General features: G+C 48.6%; 1 protein-coding gene across 1 annotated transcript; it reads left to right on the top strand.

Moving 5' to 3' along the window:
* Nucleotides 1-20,986: 20,986 nt before the first annotated feature.
* On the top strand, nucleotides 20,987-21,880 carry LOC132888919 (uncharacterized). The gene has a single exon (XM_060925011.1). It carries the CDS (start codon nucleotides 20,987-20,989, stop codon nucleotides 21,878-21,880), a length of 894 nt encoding a protein of 297 aa, XP_060780994.1.
* Nucleotides 21,881-22,667: the final 787 nt, after the last annotated feature.

A 22,667-nucleotide genomic window follows, 5' to 3' on the forward strand; every position in this document is an offset into this window, starting at 1 on the left:
GTAGTATCATGGTTTGGGCCTGTTTTGCTGTATCTGGGCCAGGACGGCTTGCCATCATTGATGGAACAATGAATTCTGAATTATACCAATGAATTCTAAAGGAAAATGTCAGGACATCTGCCCATGAACTCAATCTCAAGAGAAGGTGGGTCATGCAGCAAGACAACGACCCTAAACACACAAGTCGTTCGACCAAAGAATGGTTAAAGAAGAATAAAGTTAACATTTTGGAATGGCCAAGTCAAAGTCCTGACCTTAATCCAATCGAAATGTTGTGGAAGGACCTGAAGCGAGCAGCTGATATGAGGAAACCCACCAACATCCCAGAGTTGAAGCTGTTCTGTATGGAGGAATGGGCTAAAATTCCTTCAAGCCAGTGTGCAGGACTGATCAACAGTTACCGGAAATGTTTAGTTGCAGTTATTGCTGCACAAGGGGGTCACACCAGATATTGAAAGCAAAGGTTCGCATACTTTTGCCACTCACAAATATGTAATATTGGATCATTTTCCTCAATAAATAAATGACCAAGTATAATATTTTTGTCTCATTTGTTTAACTGGGTTCTCTTTATCTACTTTTAGGACTTGTGTGAAAATCTGATGATGTTTTAGGTCATATTTATGCAGAAATATAGAAAATTCTAAAGGGTTCACAAACTTTCAAGCACCACTGTATGTCCCTAACATGCTCGACCGGGCAAGTTGGAATGAGCATATATTATGAACTAGCACCACAAAAATTAGACTTTTTGATCTTTTATTTCAGTTCCTAAAAGTGTCCCTCACTACGTATCCGCCAGTATGTCTTGACTGTTTTCTACACCACCGTGGGCAGCATGGTGGTGTAGTGGTTAGCACTGTCGCCTCACAGCAATAAGGTTCTGGGTTCGAACCCAGCAGCTAACGGGGGCCTTTCTGTGTGGAGTTTGCATGTTCTCCCCGTGTATGCGTGGGTTTCCTCCGGGTGCTCCGGTTTCCTCCACATTCCAAAGACATGCAGGTAGGTTAATGTGGGGCTGAAGTGCCCTTGAGCAAGGTACCTAACCCCTGACTGCTCCCTGGGTGCTGTAGTGTGGCTGCCTGCTGCTCTGGGTGGGTGTGTTCACTGCTTCAGATGGGTTAAATGCAGAGGATGAATTCCACTGTGCTTGAAGTGTGCATGTGACAAATAAAGGTTTCTTCTTCTTAGTCTCAGATTCATTTACTGCTTTGCAAGTTATTTTATATACCCCCACTGTTGTAGTATGGTACGTGTACTGTTTATAGACCCCTTGTGCATGACGTCACGCATCATGTGATAATTACAGCTGGGATCAGACAGACACCGTCTTTCATGCAAGCAAGGCTTAATATGTCTTCAATATGGTTAATTTTTGCTCTGTCTTTGTTCAAACAGAGAAATAGATAAACGGCATTACCGTCTCACTGCTATCAAGAAAAATGTTCACAAATAAAAGCAAATGCTTCAAGAACAACGAGGAAATGAGGGGTTAAAGAATACGGAGAGAGGAGCTCAGCCTGAAAACTCCAGAGAAATTCATGATTGTATTTAAAATGTATTTTACAAAAACAGAAAGTCGGAAGTGAGTATGGAAGAGTTTGCTTAAGGATCTCGTTTAATTTTTTTCTGCTTGAATTTGAGTTAGCTCCTTCATGAAAGTGTTTGGTTTTTTTACAGGTGAAGCAGCTTCCTTATTCGACACAGAAAACCCTGATTGGTTTCAAACAACTCAGGCATAAAAAGCTCAACAAGGAGCAACATGTGCGATAAATCCTGGAAGAACAGAACAGATTAAGAGCAGAGAGAGCTGGAGCTTTGTTATCAGAGGAGGAACACAGTCTTGTGCAATATATATATATAAAATCCACCTCTAGGTTTATTTAAAAAAAAAAAACAGTGCTGCATCACGACAGGCCGGCTGCACTGATTCAGTTACAGGTTGCCAGGTCTGTATAAAACACCCACAACCTACACACTAAACAATAATTTTAAACTCAAACATTATCCTGTCTGTCATGATGCAGCGCGTTTTTTTTTTAAACCTAGAGATGGATGATATAACAAAAAAGATATATAAATATTCTCAAACACTGTACTGTTCAAAAGTCTTGGCGCCCTATTGTTTTCTTCATACAAACTTTGTTATAGATTTCTGTTTTATGATTTCTGCATTATTGAGTAATGAACCTACAGTCAGAGAGAGTTCTACACAAACACACTTAACTTTACAACAGCTGTATGCATGTGACATGGAAATAAATCGACTAAGGCAGGAAAACTATTTGGGATAAAATTGTTATTGTCCGTTACAAGTAAAAAGTAACCAATAACCAAACTTAATAATAAACTTAATCAATAACCAAACTTCACCTCAATGTGTGATCTTCATTTTATGTTGCAATTCACAACTATTTTATGGTTTTCCTAAAAAAAAAAAGTAAGACTTGCAAAAATAGGGGGAAGTGACAATTTACCCTCACTTGCCCTGGTTAATGTCAAGACCTGAAGTGTTGACTCTAGATTACATATCATTCTTGATTTTATTGTTTATTGAAGTGCTTCAGTCTTTTGATACGAGTATCTCTGATATGAATATCGCTGCCCCTCCCTTTGCTCCATAAATGACTCAAGTCCTTGACGAATGACTGGTTGCTGAACAACAGTTTTCCATACCATATTTACTCCACTTCACATCCCTATACATACAGACTCACCACACAACACAAGGGCCAGGCGTTTACCATCTGGAACCACCCCCAGACATCTGGAGGAATGGTACATTCAGATGCTGGATTGTCAGGCGCCACTACTTTACAATCCATACATGTCAACCTATACAGAATGTCTGTATTTTATATGGATTTGATTCAATAAACGTAGTATATGGGTGTACAAATAAAGTTATACGGATTCTTTAAAAAAACTTCAATATTTATTTAGAGCTATAATCAATTCCCACGATGATAAAAGAGCGCATAACATTTACAAACGTACTGTACACCACAGAAAGCACAGACAGCCAGTAAAGAGTCTTATGAAATCGCGTGTTATCTTGTGGTAGCGAGACTTCGTTCCACTTTTGATCATGCGCACACCGCATTGCAAGAATCCCGCCAACCATAGACATATAAACATAGACGCCGCCTTCTGCGTAGAATCATATGTCATCCTCGCCGCCATATTGGATGTGGCAAAGTGGAGATTCTTCAACTGTCTCTGGTATAGAGTCTAGACAGTAGCCGAGAATAAAGATGCCTCATTCATGTGCTGCGTTTAACTGGACCAACAGGTTTACCATCCAAACGAGATCACATGGGATTACCTTTCACAGGTGAGACTGGAAAAATACTTTTCATTGTATTTGGTCATTATAACGTAATTTTACGAACAGATTTTTCTGACTTTGTGGCTAATATGAAGTCTCGCGCTGTAGCGCGTATAGAGTGTGGGTGGAGCACAGAGGACGGCAGGACAGCGTTTGGAGGCAGACAAGGTGATTTATTCTGATAACTTTTCAGTCTCAAAATCTTAACTATACGTTTATTCATTCACACACACAGTCGTCTGGTCCCGGGTTGCGCTCCCTCTCCTCTCTCTCTGCCTCCTTAAATAGGGAGCGGTTACTGGGAAAACACACACACAAACACAGGTTAATTATCCTCAGGTGTCGCGATTCTGCCACTCACCTTCCCCGGCTCCACCCTCCTGTCACAGACCGGCGCTTGACCACGCCCCCGCTGCCACATACCCCCACCGCCCGACTCAGGCCGGGCGCTCGTCCGGCCGGCAGCCGACTCCCCCCCCCCTCGACGGGAGAGGAAGTCCGCCACGACCATCTGCGCCCCCGGCCTGTGGACCACCTTGAAGTTGAAGGGTTGGAGTGCCAGATACCAACGGGTGATCCGCGCGTTGGCATCCTTCATGCGGTGGAGCCACTGGAGGGGCGCGTGGTCCGAACAGAGAGTGAAAGAGCGCCCCAGCAGGTAGTAACGGAGGGCGAGGACCACCCACTTAATCGCCAGGCACTCTTTTTCAATGGTGCTGTAGCGCCCCTCACGCACCGACAGCTTCCGGCTGATATACAGGACTGGGCGGTCCTCCCCCTCCACCTGCTGGGACAAAACGGCCCCCAGCCCTCTGTCCGACGCATCGGTCTGCAACACAAAAGGGAGAGAGAAGTCAGGGGAGTGTAAAAGTGGCCCCCCACACAGTGCAGCCTTTACCTCAGAGAAAGCCCGCTGGCACTGCTCCGTCCACTGGACCGGATCTGGCGCCCCCTTTTTAGTGAGGTCAGTCAGCGGGCTGGTGACGTCCGAATAATTAGGTATAAACCTACGATAGTAGCCAGCCAGCCCCAGGAACTGCCTCACCCCCTTTTTGGTCTTGGGCCTCGGGCAGGCCGCAATCGCTGCCGTCTTATTAATTTGGGGACGCACCTGCCCGTTGCCCAAGTGGAAGCCCAGATACCGTACTTCCACCCGCCCAATCGCACACTTCTTCGGGTTGGCAGTGAGTCCCGCCCGCCTCAGCGACCTAAGGACGGCCCTCAGGTGTTGTAGGTGCCGCTGCCAATCATTACTATAAATGATGATATCATCTAGGTAAGCGGCGGCATAGGTGGCGTGGGGCCGGAGGACCCTGTCCATCAGCCGCTGAAACGTAGCGGGCGCCCCAAACAGCCCAAAAGGAAGTGTGACGAACTGGTGTAAGCCGAACGGTGTGGAAAAGGCCGTTTTTTCCCGGGATAATGGAGTCAAGGGGATCTGCCAATATCCCTTCGTCAAATCCAGTGTCGAGTAAAAGCGAGCCGTGCCTAGTCGATCGAGCAGCTCATCAATACGAGGCATTGGGTACGCATCAAATTTAGACACCGCGTTGACTTTTCTATAGTCCACACAGAACCGGACCGAGCCGTCGGCCTTGGGAACCAAGACCACCGGGCTGCTCCAGTCACTGTGGGACTCCTCGACGATGCCCATTTCGAGCATGGCCTGAAGTTCTTCCCGAACCACCTTTTTTTTGTGTTCGGGTAATCTATAAGGACGGCTCCGCACTACCACCCCCCGGGGGCGTCTCTATGTGGTGTTCTATGAGGTTAGTGCGACCGGGCAGGGGCGAGAACACATCCGAAAACTCGGCCTGCAACTGGGCGACCTCCGTGAGTTGGGTCGGGGAGAGGTGGTCTCCACAGGGGACCGGAGAGGTACGCGATGCCAATGACCCTTTTTGGACCTCCGGCCCCAGCTCCGCCTTCTCCGGAACTACCGACACCAACGCCACGGGGACCTCCTCGTTCCAAAGTTTCAGCAGATTGAGGTGGTAGATCTGTAGTGCCCCCCCCCTGTCCGTTCGCCTAACCTCATAGTCGACGTCCCCGACTCGCCGTGTGACCTCAAAGGGTCCTTGCCACTTGGCGATTAATTTGGAGCTCGACGTGGGCAACAGGACGAGTACCTTATCTCCCGGAGTGAACTCTCTAAGGCGCGTGCCCTTGTTGTACAGGCGGGCTTGCCGTTCCTGGGCCTGCCGCAAATTCTCCTGAGTTAGGTGGGTGAGAGTGTGGAGTTTTGCGCGCAGATCCATAACGTACTGAATTTCGTTTTTGCTCGGTGAAGGTCCCTCCTCCCAATTTTCCCGCAGTACATCTAAGATGCCGCGCGGCTTACGCCCATATAATAATTCAAACGTGGAGAACCCCGTGGAGGCTTGGGGGACCTCTCGCACTGCAAACAACAAGGGTTCGAGCCACTTATCCCAGTTACGTGCGTCCTCACTTACGAATTTTTTGATAATATTCTTGAGGGTGCGGTTGAACCGTTCAACTAAACCGTCCGTCTGTGGGTGATAAACGCTGGTGCGGATCGGCTTAATACCCAGTAGCCCATACAGTTCGCTCAGTGTTCGTGACATAAACGAGGTGCCCTGGTCAGTCAGAATCTCTTTCGGGATTCCAACCCGGGAGATAACGTGGAAGAGGGCCTCCGCAATACTGCGTGCTGAGATATTGCGAAGAGGCACCGCTTCCGGGTATCGCGTTGCATAGTCCACCAGAACCAATATAAAGCGGTACCCTCGTGTTGACCGATCTAATGGCCCGACGAGATCCATCCCAATCCTTTCGAACGGGGTCTCGATTAATGGTAGGGGGCGCAAGGGCGCTTTTGGAATGGCCGCTGGATTTACTAACTGGCATTCGCGGCACGCCGTACACCACTTACGGACGTCGCCGCGAATCCCCGGCCAATAGAACCGGGCCATTATCCGGGCGAGTGTCTTATCTTGCCCGAGGTGTCCAGCCATGGGATTAAAGTGAGCCGCCTGAAATACCAATTCCCGGCGGCTCTTTGGAATTAGCAATTGGGTGACTCGCTCTTTCGTCTGAGTGTCCTGCGTCACTCGGTATAACCTATCCTTCAAAATGGCAAAATAGGGGAAGGACGGGGTGGCGCCCGGCGGGAGCGTCTGACCATCGATTACTCTCACTTGGTCAAACGCGTGTCGCAGAGTCTCGTCTCGCGATTGTTCCAGTGGGAAATCCGCGAGGGATTCCCCAATAGAAAGAGGAGGGGCCGGTGGCTCCTCACTCTGTCGCGGAGATGACGTAGATGGCTCTGCGACCGCAGCTCCAGCCAAAGTGACACCGGGACCCTCCCCTGTTAACCGGCAGGACCCACTCTTTATTAGGCGTGCCATTAAACCCCGAAATCCCGGCCAATCAGTCCCCAAGATCAAAGAGTGGGTAAGGCGAGGATTAACCGCCGCCTTCACTATCGATTTCTCCCCTCTGAAATGTATGTGGACCAACACCAACGGGTAGCTGTGAATATCCCCGTGCACACACAACACCTTCACCCCTTGTGCTCCCCCCAATGCCTCGCCTTGCACCAGGCTTTGGCGGATTGAGGTCTGATTGCAACCTGAATCCACCAACGCCTGATATGTAGCCCCTTGTACACTTACCGGTATGCGATACGCTCCGGCCCGATCGAGGGCAGCCTCTGGCGCGTCGGGGATCCGCACCACCGCCCCCACTTCCATCGCTGCACACTGTTGCTGCAGGTGGCCCGGATCCCCGCAGCGCCAGCAAACCGGCCCGGGCCTTCCCTCTGCAGCTGTGTTCTGGGGCTCACTCACCTGAGGGGGGGGAGAGACAGACACAGAAGGGAGAAACGGGAGGGCACCACGGGGGCGGCGGGCCGGCTGAGGTGGAGCCGGCCCCCGCCTCCGCGGTGGGGGAATGGGGCAAGGACGGGACACGGGAGGAGGGGGGGGAGAAAGAGAGAGAGAAGAGGAGAAAGAAGATGCTGCCGTCCGCTGTCCTGCTGCAGGAACAGCCGCCAGATGATCCTCCGCCAGTCCCACGGCCTGATCCAGCGACGCCGGGCGGTGGCACTGGACCCACTCCGCGGTTCCAGCTGGTAAGCGGGCGATGAACTGTTCCAGCGCCACCTGGTCGAGGATTCCCTCGGCGTCGCGATCTTCGGCCCTCAGCCACCGCCAGCAGGCGTCCCGGAGCTGCTGGCCGAACGCGAACGGGCTGCCGACTTCCTCCATCCGCAGCGCGCGGAAGCGCTGGCGCTGCTGCTCCGGCGTGCGCCCCACGCGCTGGAGGACAGCCCGGTGAAGGTCGGCGTAGGCCAGCCTGCGATCGGCGGGGAGCTGTAGCGCGGCCAGCTGCGCCTCTCCCGTCAGGAGGGGGAGGAGGCGCGCCGCGCGCTGCTCCATCGGCCACCCCGAGGCTTCGGCGACCTGTTCGAACAATGTGATGAAAGCCTCGGGGTCGTCCTGCGGGCCCATCTTGGTCACGGTGAGGGGAGACGGGCCCGCGGCCGGGGCGCTGGTGGACCCCGCCGACGCGAGGAGACGCCGGAACGCCTCTCGATCTTCCTGCTGGGCCAGCACCAGGGCTTCGAAGCGGCGCTCCTGCTCCTTTCGGAGCGTGACAAGTGCCTGGTGCTGGCTCTGCTGAGCCGTGGCGAGGGCGTGGACCAAGTCCGTGAACGGGGAGGATTCCATGGGGCTGCTGTGTTGGTGTTCCACCTGTTCCCGGGTTTCGGCACCACTGTAGCGCGTATAGAGTGTGGGTGGAGCACAGAGGACGGCAGGACAGCGTTTGGAGGCAGACAAGGTGATTTATTCTGATAACTTTTCAGTCTCAAAATCTTAACTATACGTTTATTCATTCACACACACAGTCGTCTGGTCCCGGGTTGCGCTCCCTCTCCTCTCTCTCTGCCTCCTTAAATAGGGAGCGGTTACTGGGAAAACACACACACAAACACAGGTTAATTATCCTCAGGTGTCGCGATTCTGCCACTCACCTTCCCCGGCTCCACCCTCCTGTCACAGACCGGCGCTTGACCACGCCCCCGCTGCCACACGCGCATAATAGCCGCTCGGTGAAACCTGTCTCCAAACAACGAAGTATTTCCTTCATAACTACGCTGATTGTTGTTAGTTGCTTAGCTAACTTTTCACATACTATGTAGGTTTCCCAAAAATAAAGACATGAAAAAGCAGTGGGAGACAGCTGTGCGACGGGAAGGGTTTTCTGCTACTCCGTCATCCATGCTCTGCAGTGAACACTTCAGAACAGTGGATTTTGACAGAACAGGTCAGACAGTCAGGATCAGAGAGGGAGCTGTTCCTTCAGTCTTCAGTTTCCCAGCTCATCTCCACCAGGTAGGTGTATAGTTATAAGCAGCGAGAATTAGATAATACAGTGCCACACTATGATGAACATTTTTGAACGTATGATGAATGTTTTTAACCTTTCTGAATGTGAAGGAATCAGTGATGTATTTTGTTTTGGTATGACGTTAGAACCTGGCTGAACTCAGTTTGGCGGTCATTCAGCTCACTTTATTCAACGAGAGTAGGTCTGTGTGGTGACTCAATAAATAAAACAGTAAATTTTTATTTTCATTCACTATTTCCAGTTTTTCCACTATTTCCATCATTTATCATATTCAGTCTTGTAGGTTGGTTATTTTGGCCTCAGGTTTTGGTAGCTTGCTACGGTATGCTGACTGATTAGCTTACCTGAGCTAATATTGATGGGTATTTCGCACACTATTTATAACCATCACATTAAAAGTTATATATGTTGTTTTGATGCCTGTTTGTTTCCCAAATATATACATGTGTGTCTTAATGGGTGAATAAAAGGCATCGAGTTAAATATTATTGTAGAAAGGGGCTTTATGAAGTTCAGTCCATTTACTTGCATTGGTTTATGGGGAAGATTTGCCACATCCAATATGGCGGACACTCTGACGTATCCCAGCAACGGGCCACCAGCTCAATGCAGCGTCTATGTTTATATGTCTATGCTGCCAACCGTGAAGTAACATTTTGTTTGAAACGCGTATTTCCACCTGAGCGACTTTCAATAGCGACTGAAAAGATTCTGAATGGGCACTCAAGCAAAGAAATTCAAAACACAATACAGCGGTAGGTTTCTCCCTGAATGGAAGGACCTTTTCAATGGCATAACCCAACCGGCAGCCTCCAAAAACGACGAATACGCACAATGCACACTGTGTGTGCGTGACATCAAAGTTGCAGCATCAGGAGTGTATGATGTGAAAGAACATTTCAAATCGAAACTATATCAGCAGAATGCAAGCCAAAGGCAAAATCAGCCACTGATGATAGTATTTGCGTGCTCAAAAACTGATATGCCAACAACTGGAAAAGACAGAAAACACAAGGTAGTGGGAGTTTTAGTTCAAGTTAGGCAGTGCTCTGTTTACCCCACAGTAATGCTGACTGTGAGAGAGTTTTCTCTCAAGTCAGGAAGATACACACAGAGAGCAGAAAGAACCTGAATGCAGACACACTGACCTGGCCTACTGCAGTGTAAGATCAACACAGCTAGACACTTGCTGTGACATGCAGCCTAGTGAGGGATTGGTGCAGAGTGCTAAAAAAGCTGTTATGGAGTACAATTCAGAACATTAGAGTGACACTTTGTGTTTTTGTCAAACATTGGAGCTTTGTATTCATTCTAAAGGTTTATTGTTATTAATATTGAATAAAAAGTAACTGGGATATATCATTGTTAATTATCATTCAAATTTTAGGTAAATTATTTTAATTTGCATCTTATAAGGATTTTATAAGGGAAATAAGGATTTTGGAGGTTGGTTATACAGGTTTGATTGACCAAAGGTTGACATGTATGACAATCTCTGGTCCCTCTCATTCCACATTATCTAACAAGTTCACCTCACCACAGCAGGCAACAGTCTTACCCTAGGCTGACACTTGCACGACTTTTGGCCACGATTTTGTCGTGGCAAGTCGTGCCATTTTGGGGCACGAACTGGGAGGCTCCCGCACTGTTCACGACTAGTTCACGCATAGTTCACGACGAGTTCATGAATGCGTGCCCGTCCACATTCACGAACTGGCACGACGAGTTCACGCATAGTTTGCGCATAGTTTACGCACTTCCCGCATTGGCACGACGAGTTTGCGCAATTCGGACGGTGCCATGCCGACTTGGGCATGCCTGTGTCATGCACAACCTCATCCTCATCAGATACCCACACACAATTTCAGAAGTGGACCGCGAAGATCCGGACACACATGATCTGATCCCTGGTGGATGGAGGACTGACCGACACCTGCAGGGGCTGCTGCCTCTAACCGGCCATCATACCCAGAAGGATGCAAAGGATCAGCGAGACTACCTGTCACATTACTCCATGTCCCCTGCTGGTGCTGTCCCTTGGCAAGAAAGAATGGTAGTAGCTTCATGAGCTGCATCCACAGTTGTTCCATTTTTGAAATAAAAGAAACGAAACTCCCCCCCCAAAAAAAAGTCATGAAGGAATAGAAAATAAAAGACATTAAAGAAAAAAGCAAGAAAAAAAATTGCGAATGGCGAGAAGTGTCCGGGAAGCCCTATATATACCCCCGCACCGACGCAAGTGCCACTGTCGCGCAGTAGCAGTGAACTGCTCGTGAACTCGTCGTGAACTGCTCGTGCCATGCGCAAACTGTTCGTGAAGTGCGTAAACTAGTTGTGAACTGCTCATGCCATCAATGCGTGACCGTGTCAGTGGGAAGGCACGGCCACGCTGCGACGCGCACCAATTCGTGAACATGTCGTGAACTACTCGTGAACTCGACGTGAGCTGTTCGTGAACTATTCATGGCAGTTCGTGACAGTCGTGGCATGGCGCGCACTTCCACGCACTGGCACGCATCCTCCCGCATCGTCCCGACGAGTTCACGACGAGATCACGAACAGTTTGCGCATGGTTCACGACCCGGTCGCGAAATTTTGTCGTGACCAAAATTTTGAACATTTCAAAATTCTCATCCCGACATGGTACGCAGTCACGACGGGTTTACGCACACTTCACGCCAGTTTACGACTAGTTTGCGCACTGGCACGACTCGAGTAGTGCCAATGCGTGCCACGGAATCGTGCAAGTGTCAGCGTACCCTTACTCACACTTTCTGTGACTCATCACACCATTTGGTTGTGTACTGTCTCAGTCACTGCTCCAGTCCTGCCTCTACCTGTAATCCAAACAGCTGTCCAAACAGCTGTTAAATTATACAGACCATAAATTGCGCACCATTACAAATAGGCCTACTAACACCTGAACATACAGTACAGAATTAACCTCATATCTATCCTCAGGCTGTCTGCTTGTCCACAGTCTGTAAACAACAGCTGGGTCTGTAGCTTTTCCTACAGAACAGCTAAAGGATGATTGCATGAAACATGGACTCCTCATCCTAAGGGTAGGTTTATGTGAAAATTGAAACACTTCCCTGGGCCCTAACTAGACCAAGTGTTCTTCGGTTTTATTTTGGTCAGTGTGCATTGCAGGAAGTGTGCAGTGGTCAGTCTGGATAGCATGAGAGGGGGTCACAGATAGAGCCCTTTGTTTGAGCATGAGTGCATCCTGGCCCCTCCAGCAACCCATCTTGTTTATGCAAAAGGTGATATGCCCATGCACTAATTGCCCTCGGCAAACCTACTTACATACACACATGATCTCAACTGCTCACCCCTCCCTCTCTATTCAGCTCAGTATGTCCTTCTGTCTTTGTGCTCTCTCTTTCTCCTTCACTCCTACTGAGTGATGTTGTCAAGGGTGTTTGGCTTGTCAGAATCCCTTGTTTGGTTTTGCTCAGTTATTTTCATTGTATACTTACTTTGTCCTGCTGCTAGTGTTTAGATGCTTGTGGGCTGCTTGTGCTCTGCGGATTTCCTTGTTTTTCCCCGAACTGAACTGGGCTTTGGTTAAATTCCCACATTCTTCCTTTACATATCTATGGAAAATGAATTGATTGGGAATAAATGGACCTTCCGAGAATCAGCCCTCTCTTCTGTATATCAGAAGGCTTCACTTTATTGCCCTATTCACTGTTATCATAGTATGCAGGGGACATAAAATTCTAAGCCTTGATGGGAACAGTGAATCATTCAGGACACAGGACAGACCTAATTGGCCCAATTCTTTGGGCACTACTCTTGGAAATGTCCTTGAAAGAGGCATCCATTAAGCTCACCAACATAACCTATTCAATATAACTCAATTATTTATTCATCCAGCTTACGCAGCAATCAATTTCTTTCTAATGAATGCAACAATTTACCAATTGAAAAGCGAACAATACTTTTGAAAAAGCCAAACAACCAAAGGACTTCATTTATTGACAGGAAAACAAGTCAAAATGTTAGTCAGTGTTCTTTAGTCTTTAATTAGCTTGTTGTCCACATCTGTAGGCAAAGGCTTGAAGAAAGTCACAGAGGTCTTCTTCTTCAGTCCTTTTCACTCATTAGCCTCAAGGAGATAGAGACGTAACAGAGACTTTAATCCTTTACTGCTGAAGTAAAGGATACTAAAACACTGAGCAATTCAGAAACCAGAATACAGAAGATTATGAGAATCAAGTGGTGGAATGTTGGAATGAAGGAATGAAAATTTGGATTGAGTGAGTAACTGTTTCATTGAAATAAAGACAATGAAGACCTTGAAACACACACATAATGAACATAATGTATGGAACATCCATCCATCCATTATCTGTAGCCGCTTATCCTGTTCTACAGGGTCGCAGGCAAGCTGGAACCTATCCCAACTGACTATGGGCAAGAGGCGGGGTACACCCTGGACAAGTTGCCAGGTCATCGCAGGGCTGACACAGAGGCTACGTTTACATTAGACCGTATCTGTCTCGTTTTCTTCGCGGATGCACTGTCCGTTTACATTAAACCGCCTGGAAACGCCGGGAAACGGGAATCCGCCAGCGTCCACGTATTCAATCTAGATCGTATCTGGTCCGGTGCTGTGTAAACATTCAGAATACGCGGATACGCTGTGCTGAGCTCTAGCTGGCGTCTCATTGGACAACGTCACTGTGACATCCGCCTTCCTGATTCGTTGGCGTTGGTCATGTGACGCGACTGCTGAAAAACGGCGCGGACTTCCGCCTTGTATCACCTTTCATTAAAGAGTATAAAAGTATGAAAATACTGCAAATACTGATGCAAATACTGCCCATTGTGTAGTTATGATTGTCTTTAGGCTTGCCATCCTTCCACTTGCAAGTAGTAAGTGATATGCGCTGGGATCACGCACACACAGCGGCTCAGTCCCGAATCATGGCTTGTGCACTTCACTCGCGCGCTGTGTGAGCTGCGCAGGGCCGGAGTGCGCACCCTCCAGAGGGCACTCGCTGTTCAGGGCGGAGTGATTTGGAGCGCAGGATGCCTGCGAAGCCGAGCGTATCCGTGTATTGGCGTTGCTATGTGCACGCAAATCGCGTATTGGCGTTGCTGTGTGCACACTAATCGTTTTAAAAACGTTAATCTGATGATCCGCTGATACGGTCTAATGTAAACATGGGCAGAGACAAACAACCATTCACACTCACATTCACATCTCCAATCAATTTAGAGCCACCAATTAGCCTAAACTGCATGTCTTTGGACTGTGGGGGAAACCAGAGCACCTGGAGGAAACCCACAGAGACACGGGGAGAACATGCAAACTCCACACAGAAAGGCCCTCGCCGACCGCTGGGCTCGAACCCAGGACCTTCTTGCTGTGAGGCGACAGTGCTAACTGTATGGAACATATGTAAACTATATTACATGTTTACTGGGTTATTATACAGTTTATACAGTACTAATGTAACCCGGTTAAAAACATGAGGTATTAAGCGATGCTTATAGTATCATTTAGTATTCAAAGCATATAAATAGTGTGATTAAAAAGGTTGAAACTCATTTTCAAAAGTTATGATAAAAAGGTTAAAAGCAGTTAAGAATTATTATATGTTTATTATTTATCTAAAAGACAATTTGAAAGTTAGGAGTGCAAAACCCAGTGTGTAACTTGTGTCTTATGATTGTTTGCATGACAATCAGTGACAAGCTGCATGTTGAGAAACGGGAGGAATTTCTACATAAAGTTCAGAGACTGTTTACATTTTGTGCTACCGCTAATGCTAATGCTTAGCCACTTGGGAGTATAAGCTTGATGCTGCGTTCATGTGCTATGGGAAGATGATATTTTCCAGTTGGGAAGTGGTATTTACCAGTCTGTTGTGTTCACATGCTTTTGTTGTTGTTGACAAATTAAAGATGGTGGACCAGATTCAGAATCAGGCCTGTTATTTGGCTAAAACAATTATAGATTGCCTTGTTCATCAGCTGCAGCAGGAATATGAGTTATCAAAAGTCAAAAGGTAAATAATGCTGAATATTTCCTGATCATGACAAGTAAAGATTTTCTTAACACATTGAATGCCACGGAGTTTTTGGAAATTTGACTGTAGCCACAATGTTAGGACTAGGACTGTTTTGGCCTCTAGAGGCCGCTGTTATTTCCTTTTCATGTCGTGTTTATTTTGGCCTCTAGAGGCCGCCACTGTTCCTGTGTTTTGTGTTTGTGTTAATTGCCTAATTATCTTCACCTGTGTCCTTAATTAGTTTGTCTATTTATACCCTGAGTTCAGTCCTCTTGTCACGGAGTCTTTGTGCTGTTATGTTTATCTCCAGTTTCCTTTGTACTGTGTTTTTTTGATCTTCTTAGCTTTTGTATTTTTGCACTTTGCTTTTCTTTTGGATTATACTCTTTGTTTTTTTTTTGTCTTTTGTTTTGCCCTGTATATAGTGTATATAGTTTAAATAAACCTTTGTGATTCTTTTTCTACTTCCGCCTCACGCCTCTGCATTTGAGTCATCCCCCTGGTGGCCTAGTGGGGGTTTGCTGGATCATCACACCAACGAACCAGGTTCGAATCCCAGCAAAACCCTAACAGAAAGACTCCGTCATGACCGACTCAGCAGAGGCTGCTTCAACTGTCTACCCGGCCAACCTTCAGGGAATTATGGCAGCATTGACACGCTTCGGAGCGACCATGGACGCTCATGGACGTACGCTCACCAGCCAACGTGAGGCCCTCGCTCGCCACGAGGAACTGCTTCAGCAAATTGGGAAAACCCTGGCACAGCTGACATCTCTGCCTGCATCTCCTGCTCCTGATCCAGTTCCTGCTCCTGATCTAGCTCCTGCTCCAGTGCCTCCTGCAATGCTGCCTTCTTCACCTCGTGAACCCAGCCTTCCTGCACCACAGAGGTATGACGGCAAGCACAGTGAGTGCCGAGAGTTCCTTACCCAGTGTCAACTCACCTTTGAGCTTCAGCCTACCACCTACACTACGGATCGCCGCAAGATTGCCTTTGTGATCACCTTATTAGCTGGTAAGGCGCGAGCCTGGGCTACTGCTATCTGGCAAAGACAGGGACCTGAGTGCTTTGATTTCCAGCTGTTTTCTGAAGAGATGCTTCGGGTCTTCGATCAGGCAGACATCAGTACCGACGCAGCCCGAAAGCTCATGTCCATCCGGCAAGGAGGAAGCGTCGCAGATTACGCCATCTCGTTCCGAACACTCGCAGCAGTAAGTGGATGGAACAAGACTGCCCTGGTGTCAGCCTTCCACCATGGTCTGTCTGACCCCATCAAGGACGGTCTGGCCTCTATTGGATGCCCAAGTGACCTCGAAACCCTCATCTCACATGCTATTCGTCTGGACAACAGGATGAGAGAACGCCACCAAGCCTTGAGCCCCCCCAGCCTCCCTACCTCTACCTGGAGACCGTCTACCTCCTTCAGTGACTGTCCAGAACCCATGCAAGTGGGTCGTACTCGCCTCTCCGCATCTGAGAGGGAGCGCAGAAGGAGGGACAAGTGCTGCATCTACTGTGGCAAGCCTGGTCACTTCCGAGCATCATGTCCCGAACTCTTGGGAAAAGGACCGCCCCGTCCAGCCGAGGGAGGGTTGTGACGGGGCCTACCCTCTCTCCCGGACTCCCTGGTCAAGGAATCTACATCCCGGTCTCCATCTCCTGGGGTGAGTCTGTCCACTCTTGTCAAGCTTTGATAGACTCAGGGGCGGCTGGGAACTTTATGGATATTCACTTCGCCCAAAGCATCAATATTCCGACTGCACCTCTTGAAGTCCCACTGTCTGTGTCTGCCCTCGATGGCCAAGCGTTAGGTGATGGAAGAGTCACCCAAGTTACTTCTCCAGTTTTCCTCCAGTCTCAAGGTCACAAGGAAGAAATATCCCTGCACCTGATTCCTTCACCTGAGTTCCCAGTTATTCTAGGCCTTCCTTGGCTTACTCGCCACAACCCTCGCATAGACTGGGTAACAAGCCAGGTTGTGGAATGGGGCCCTGCATGCCATGCCTCTTGTCTGCTCTCTAGCTCTCCTGTGTCTCCTGCCGAGCCCCCTGATCTCACCGAGTTATCTCAAGTTCCCACAGAGTACTGGGATCTCAAGGAGGTATTCAGCAAGAGCAGGGCCGCCGTTCTTCCTCCGCACCGGGCCTACGACTGTGCCATCGACTTGCTCCCTGGGACTACCCCTTCTCGTGGCAGACTGTTTTCCCTCTCTCAGCCAGAACGCAAGGCCATGGAGGAATACCTCAAAGATGCCCTGGTCTCTGGGTTTATTCGACCCTCCACTTCACCTGCTGGAGCCGGCTTCTTCTTTGTCGGCAAGAAGGATGGGGGGCTCCGACCATGTATTGATTACAGGGGCCTGAATAAGATCACTGTGCGCAACCGATATCCCCTTCCGCTGATGTCCACAGCTTTCGACCTGCTCCAAGGCGCCACCGTCTTCACCAAGTTGGACCTACGGAACGCATACCACCTCATCCGTATCCGACAGGGAGACGAGTGGAAGACTGCCTTTAACACCCCGTCTGGGCACTACGAATACCAGGTGATGCCCTTCGGACTCACCAACGCACCAGCTGTTTTTCAGGCCCTAATCAACGACGGCTTAAGGGACATGATTAACCTATACGTTTTTGTCTACCTCGACGACATCCTTATCTTTTCCAAGACCGTGCAGGAGCACCGCCACCATGTCCGCCAGGTTCTCCAGAGGCTGCTACAGAACAATCTGTTCGCCAAGGCCCAGAAATGCGAATTTCATGTTTCCGAGGTCTCCTTTCTGGGATTTATTGTACGGACAGGCCAACTCCAAATGGACCCTGCCAAGACCCTGGCCGTCCGGGATTGGCCTACTCCCAAGTCCGTTAAGGAGGTTCAGCGGTTCTTAGGATTCGCTAACTTCTACCGCAAGTTCATCAGGAACTTCAGTTCTGTGGCAGCACCCATGTCAGACCTCACCAAAGGGACAGGTGGATCTTATGGCTGGTCTCCTCAGGCAGAAAAGGCGTTCAAAGACCTCAAGGACCGCTTCTGCACGGCACCCATTCTGGTTCTCCCGGACACCTCCCAACCATTCATCGTGGAGGTGGACGCCTCGGACAGTGGTGTCGGCGCGGTGCTCTCTCAACGTTCGGAAGGAAAGCTGCACCCCTGCGCTTACTTCTCCCACCGCCTGAGTCCTGCTGAGTCCCGGTACGATGTGGGGGATCGAGAACTGCTAGCGGTCAAACTGGCCCTTGAGGAGTGGAGGCACTGGCTGGAGGGAGCACAACATCCATTCCTGGTTTGGACTGACCACAAGAACCTGGAGTACCTCCAGCAAGCCAAGAGACTGAACCCTCGACAGGCTAGGTGGGCCCTGTTTTTCAGTCGGTTTGACTTCACCCTCTCATACCGCCCCGGCTCCAAGAACACCAAACCTGACGCACTGTCCAGACTGTTCTCTGCCACTAACAGGGAGAATGAAGTCGGGCCTATTATCCCTGTGTCCCGGATTGTGGCCCCTGTCCGCTGGGGTATTGAGGAGGCTGTCCGACGAGCCCAACGCCAGGACCCCGGTCCTGGGACGGGGCCACCAGGCCTCTTGTACGTCCCACATCAAGCCCGGGCCAAGGTTCTCCAGTGGGGTCACTCTTCCCCTCTCACCGCCCACCCGGGAGCTCGGAGGACCCTGGACTTCCTGAAAAGACGCTTCTGGTGGCCTAACATGGAGAAGGAAGTAAGGTCATTTGTCCTGTCCTGTGAGGTTTGCACCAGAACCAAGAACCCACGACAGTGTCCCCAGGGTCTCCTGCATCCTCTGACCATTCCCCGGCGTCCCTGGTCCCACGTAGCAGTCGACTTTATCACGGGTCTCCCTGAGTCACAAGGTAACACGGTCATTTTGGTCTTAGTTGACAGATTCTCCAAGGCCTGCCGCTTCATACCACTGTGCAAACTCCCCTCTGCTCTTGAAACTGCGAAACTTTTGTTTAATCATGTCTTCCAAGTCTTTGGTCTTCCACAGGACATCGTCTCAGACCGAGGGCCCCAGTTCTCCTCCCGAGTGTGGCACGGGTTCTGCAAGGTCATCGGAGCCACTGCCAGCCTCTCCTCTGGGTTTCACCCACAGTCCAATGGTCAGACGGAGAGGCTCAACCAGGACCTGGAAACCACCCTGCGAGGCCTGGCTATGGATAACCCGACATCGTGGAGCACCTGGCTGCCATGGGCGGAGTACGCCCACAACACCCTGCAGTCATCGGCCACCAAGCTGTCGCCATTCCAGTGCCAATTCGGGTTCCAGCCACCTCTGTTCCCGGACCAGGAGGAGGACGCGGGGGTGCCCTCGGTCAACCAATATGTGAGACGGTGTCGCAAGACCTGGAGCAAGGTCAGGAAGACCCTCATACAGACCTCCAGAACCAACCAGACTCAGGCCAACCGCCATAGAAGACCTGCACACGCTTTCCGCCCTGGGCAGCGTGTTTGGCTGTCCACTAAGGACCTTCCACTGCGGGTGGAGAACCGCAATCTTGCTCCTCGCTACATTGGCCCCTTCAAGGTGGTGCGCAGGGTGAACCCTGTCTCCTACCGGCTCCAGTTGCCCCGGACTCTGAGGATCAACCCCACTTTCCATGTTTCCCTGTTACGGCCCGTACTGACGTCTACGTATGCCCCTGCCCCTAGGAACCCCCCACCCCCCCGCATCTTCCAGGGGCAGACTGTGTTCACTGTGAATCGCCTGCTTGACTCCCGCCGGGTCCGCGGCGGGTTGCAATATCTGGTGGATTGGGAGGGCTATGGTCCTGAGGAGCGCTGCTGGGTTCCTGCTCGGGATGTCCTTGATAAAGAACTATGTCGGGACTTCCATTCGGCCCATCCGGATCGCCCTGGGAACGTCAGGAGACGCTCCTAGAGGGGGGGGTCCTGTTAGGACTAGGACTGTTTTGGCCTCTAGAGGCCGCTGTTATTTCCTTTTCATGTCGTGTTTATTTTGGCCTCTAGAGGCCGCCACTGTTCCTGTGTTTTGTGTTTGTGTTAATTGCCTAATTATCTTCACCTGTGTCCTTAATTAGTTTGTCTATTTATACCCCTGAGTTCAGTCCTCTTGTCACGGAGTCTTTGTGCTGTTATGTTTATCTCCAGTTTCCTTTGTACTGTGTTTTTTTGATCTTCTTAGCTTTTGTATTTTTGCACTTTGCTTTTCTTTTGGATTATACTCTTTGGTTTTTTTTTTTGTCTTTTGTTTTGCCCTGTATATAGTGTATATAGATTAAATAAACCTTTGTGATTCTTTTTCTACTTCCGCCTCACGCCTCTGCATTTGAGTCATCCCCCTGGTGGCCTAGTGGGGGTTTGCTGGATCATCACACCAACGAACCAGGTTCGAATCCCAGCAAAACCCTAACACACAATGAGAGTAGCCAGTATCTAGATCATTGTTGGCGTTCTTTGGACAGCCACAGAATATTTTGTATTAGGCTATAATATACATATTATAATAATATAATATACATAACATGACTCGTTTAAAAGGCGAGAGTCAGCTTTCCGTAGGTGAAAACCACTTCTTTCTTGGTTCATAAGCTAGGTCAAGCTAAGCGAGGGTTAAATTTAGATCAAAATGACCGTTTTTTTTTTCGACTAGAAACGGAGATAATAGCGTCTTTTGTTACATCCCAGTTCAAATTGAGGAACAAAATGTGTTTTCACGCCCCAACAAGAAGTCCAGTTGCTTCCAAGTGAATTTTTTTTTTTTGAGAAAAACACCCGGATCAGTCAGTCAGTGCTAATTTTTACAGCCATTCTGAATATGTAGTCTCACTTGACGTGCATTTGTACTCCAACTTTGGAAATTTGATGGCAGTAAAGTTCCCAAGTCCTTCTGTATGTCCCATGACTAGCAAAGCATTGGCCAAAGCCTTCTGTCGAGTATCGTATATCTCCGGCTCTGGCATTGGCAAGACTGCATATGTTTTGATAAACCTACGAAACTTGACATGACATGATCAGGAAGTGCGTGATTTGATACTTTGTCTATACTGTAACAATCACATACTGTGTTGTGATAAAACGCCCAGATGACATACACATACAAGTGTACAATGTAATATTAGAAGTGAATATAATTTTAAAAAATAGTCCAAAGAGGTAGAAAGATGATATTTAACGTGAATTTACTTTCTAATCTAAAGACTCGCCATCCTTCACTGCCTGGAAGACCTAGACAATCCTGGGGTTTTAAAAACCGGAACCGCCTGGAGTACTCTCCTTGACATGCAGGACAGAACTTTCAAGAGCCACCTGAGGGTTACCAGAGAGCAATTTCACCTACTCTGTGATCAACTGAGGCAACATGGCTTGACAGATGACAACTCAACAGGAGGTCCAGCCAGAATCCCTGTGCAGAAAAAAGTGGTGATGGTGCTCTGGTATCTGGCAAACCAAAACTGTTTTTGTGAGCTGGCAGATAAATTTGATGTGAGTCAGGGAGCAGCCCATAACGTCATAATGAAAATGCTTGACCGAATCTGCGCCATTGCAGAGCACCACATTGTCTGGCCAAATGACTGCCAGAAGGCAGTCCAAGCAGCCTTATTCAAAAGGCTGTGTGGAATAGATGGGATAGTGGGAACAATTGATGGATGTCATATTAGAATCCAGCGACCACCTGTTGGGGGGGATTATTTAAACAGGAAGGCCTACTATTCTGTGCTGTTGCAGGGCATTGTTGACGACCAGGGGAGGTTCATAGATATTTTTGCTGGGCCACCTGGAAGAGTACATGATGCACGCATGCTGAGGCTATCCCCATTCTTCGCAGCTCATGTACAGAAGTTAGGAGACTACAAATTACTGGGGGATGGTGCATACCTTTGCAATGCCTTCCCCTTCATTGTCACTCCAAAAAGAGATAATGGGGGATTGGGAGAGGGTGACCTGCGCCGAAATGGAATGATTTGCAGAGGGAGGGTAGTAGTGGAACAGGCATTTGGCCGCTTGAAGTGCAAGTGGAGACGCCTCCGTGACATACAAAATTGTCACGTGGATGTGATCGTGAAAATCATTGTAGCAGCTTGTGCACTTCACAATTTCTGCATTGGAGAGTCTGAAATTACATGTGATGAGCATCCCCACGGGTGCCCTCAAGAAGGGGATGACAATGAATAAGTCTGCTACAGTAGTTGAATGTGAATATTTTACAAGCCATACTCATTTATAATCACAGGCCTTCCATTTCATCCCCTGACATGTTTACTTAAAGCAATGTTTACTTAAATCAAAGTTAAAGCAATTCCTAAAGTGACAAAGTTAATAGGCTTAAGTTAAAGACATTACGTTTAAATGATAAAGATGGAAAAGAAATCGGACAGTGGTGTGGTTCCTTATTGTTTGTTAAAACTCTTTTCCACAACAATGCAACACTTGTCACATACTATTTGTGAATATATAAATTTTTTGTATATATACACACCACACCTTTCTTTTTTTTCCTCATTTTTCCTTCTTATGAATCTATTAAGTCATTTGTAAAAGACTTTTACATTCTGTAAAAAAAAAAACTTGAAATAAACTCTGAAGTAAACTCATTTCAAAAAACATTACAAAAAAAGCACACACCCCCAAAAAAGTTATTGTTGCTCACGTGCATTCTGCAGCATCTGCTTGAATAAAGCATTGGTGGTTTTGATTTGCTCCATCATTTCTTTATGATGACGCTGTGCTGCTTCCTCACATTCCTTAAAGCAGGTGATGACCCGTGTGACAGTCTCCTCCTCATGCTTCCTTTTCCGTGCAAAAGGTGGGTGTGAGGTTGAAGTCCCCTCAGAATCGGAGGACTGGGCTGTGGGAGAAGACAACTCGCCTTCCTCATTAGATGAGTCGTGCTGCATCAAGGGTTGCTTCATTGGCTTGATGGCTTCAGGCCGCCTAACAGTGATGCCCTTCGGTGTGCCAA

This window comes from Neoarius graeffei, chromosome 7 (genome assembly GCF_027579695.1).
Source record: "Neoarius graeffei isolate fNeoGra1 chromosome 7, fNeoGra1.pri, whole genome shotgun sequence".
In the NCBI taxonomy this organism is placed as follows: domain Eukaryota; kingdom Metazoa; phylum Chordata; class Actinopteri; order Siluriformes; family Ariidae; genus Neoarius; species Neoarius graeffei.

Coding starts and splice junctions, on each gene's coding strand:
- LOC132888919 (XM_060925011.1), top strand. CDS start 20,987: ATGCAGGACAGAACTTTCAAGAGCCACCTGAGGGTTACCAGAGAGCAA.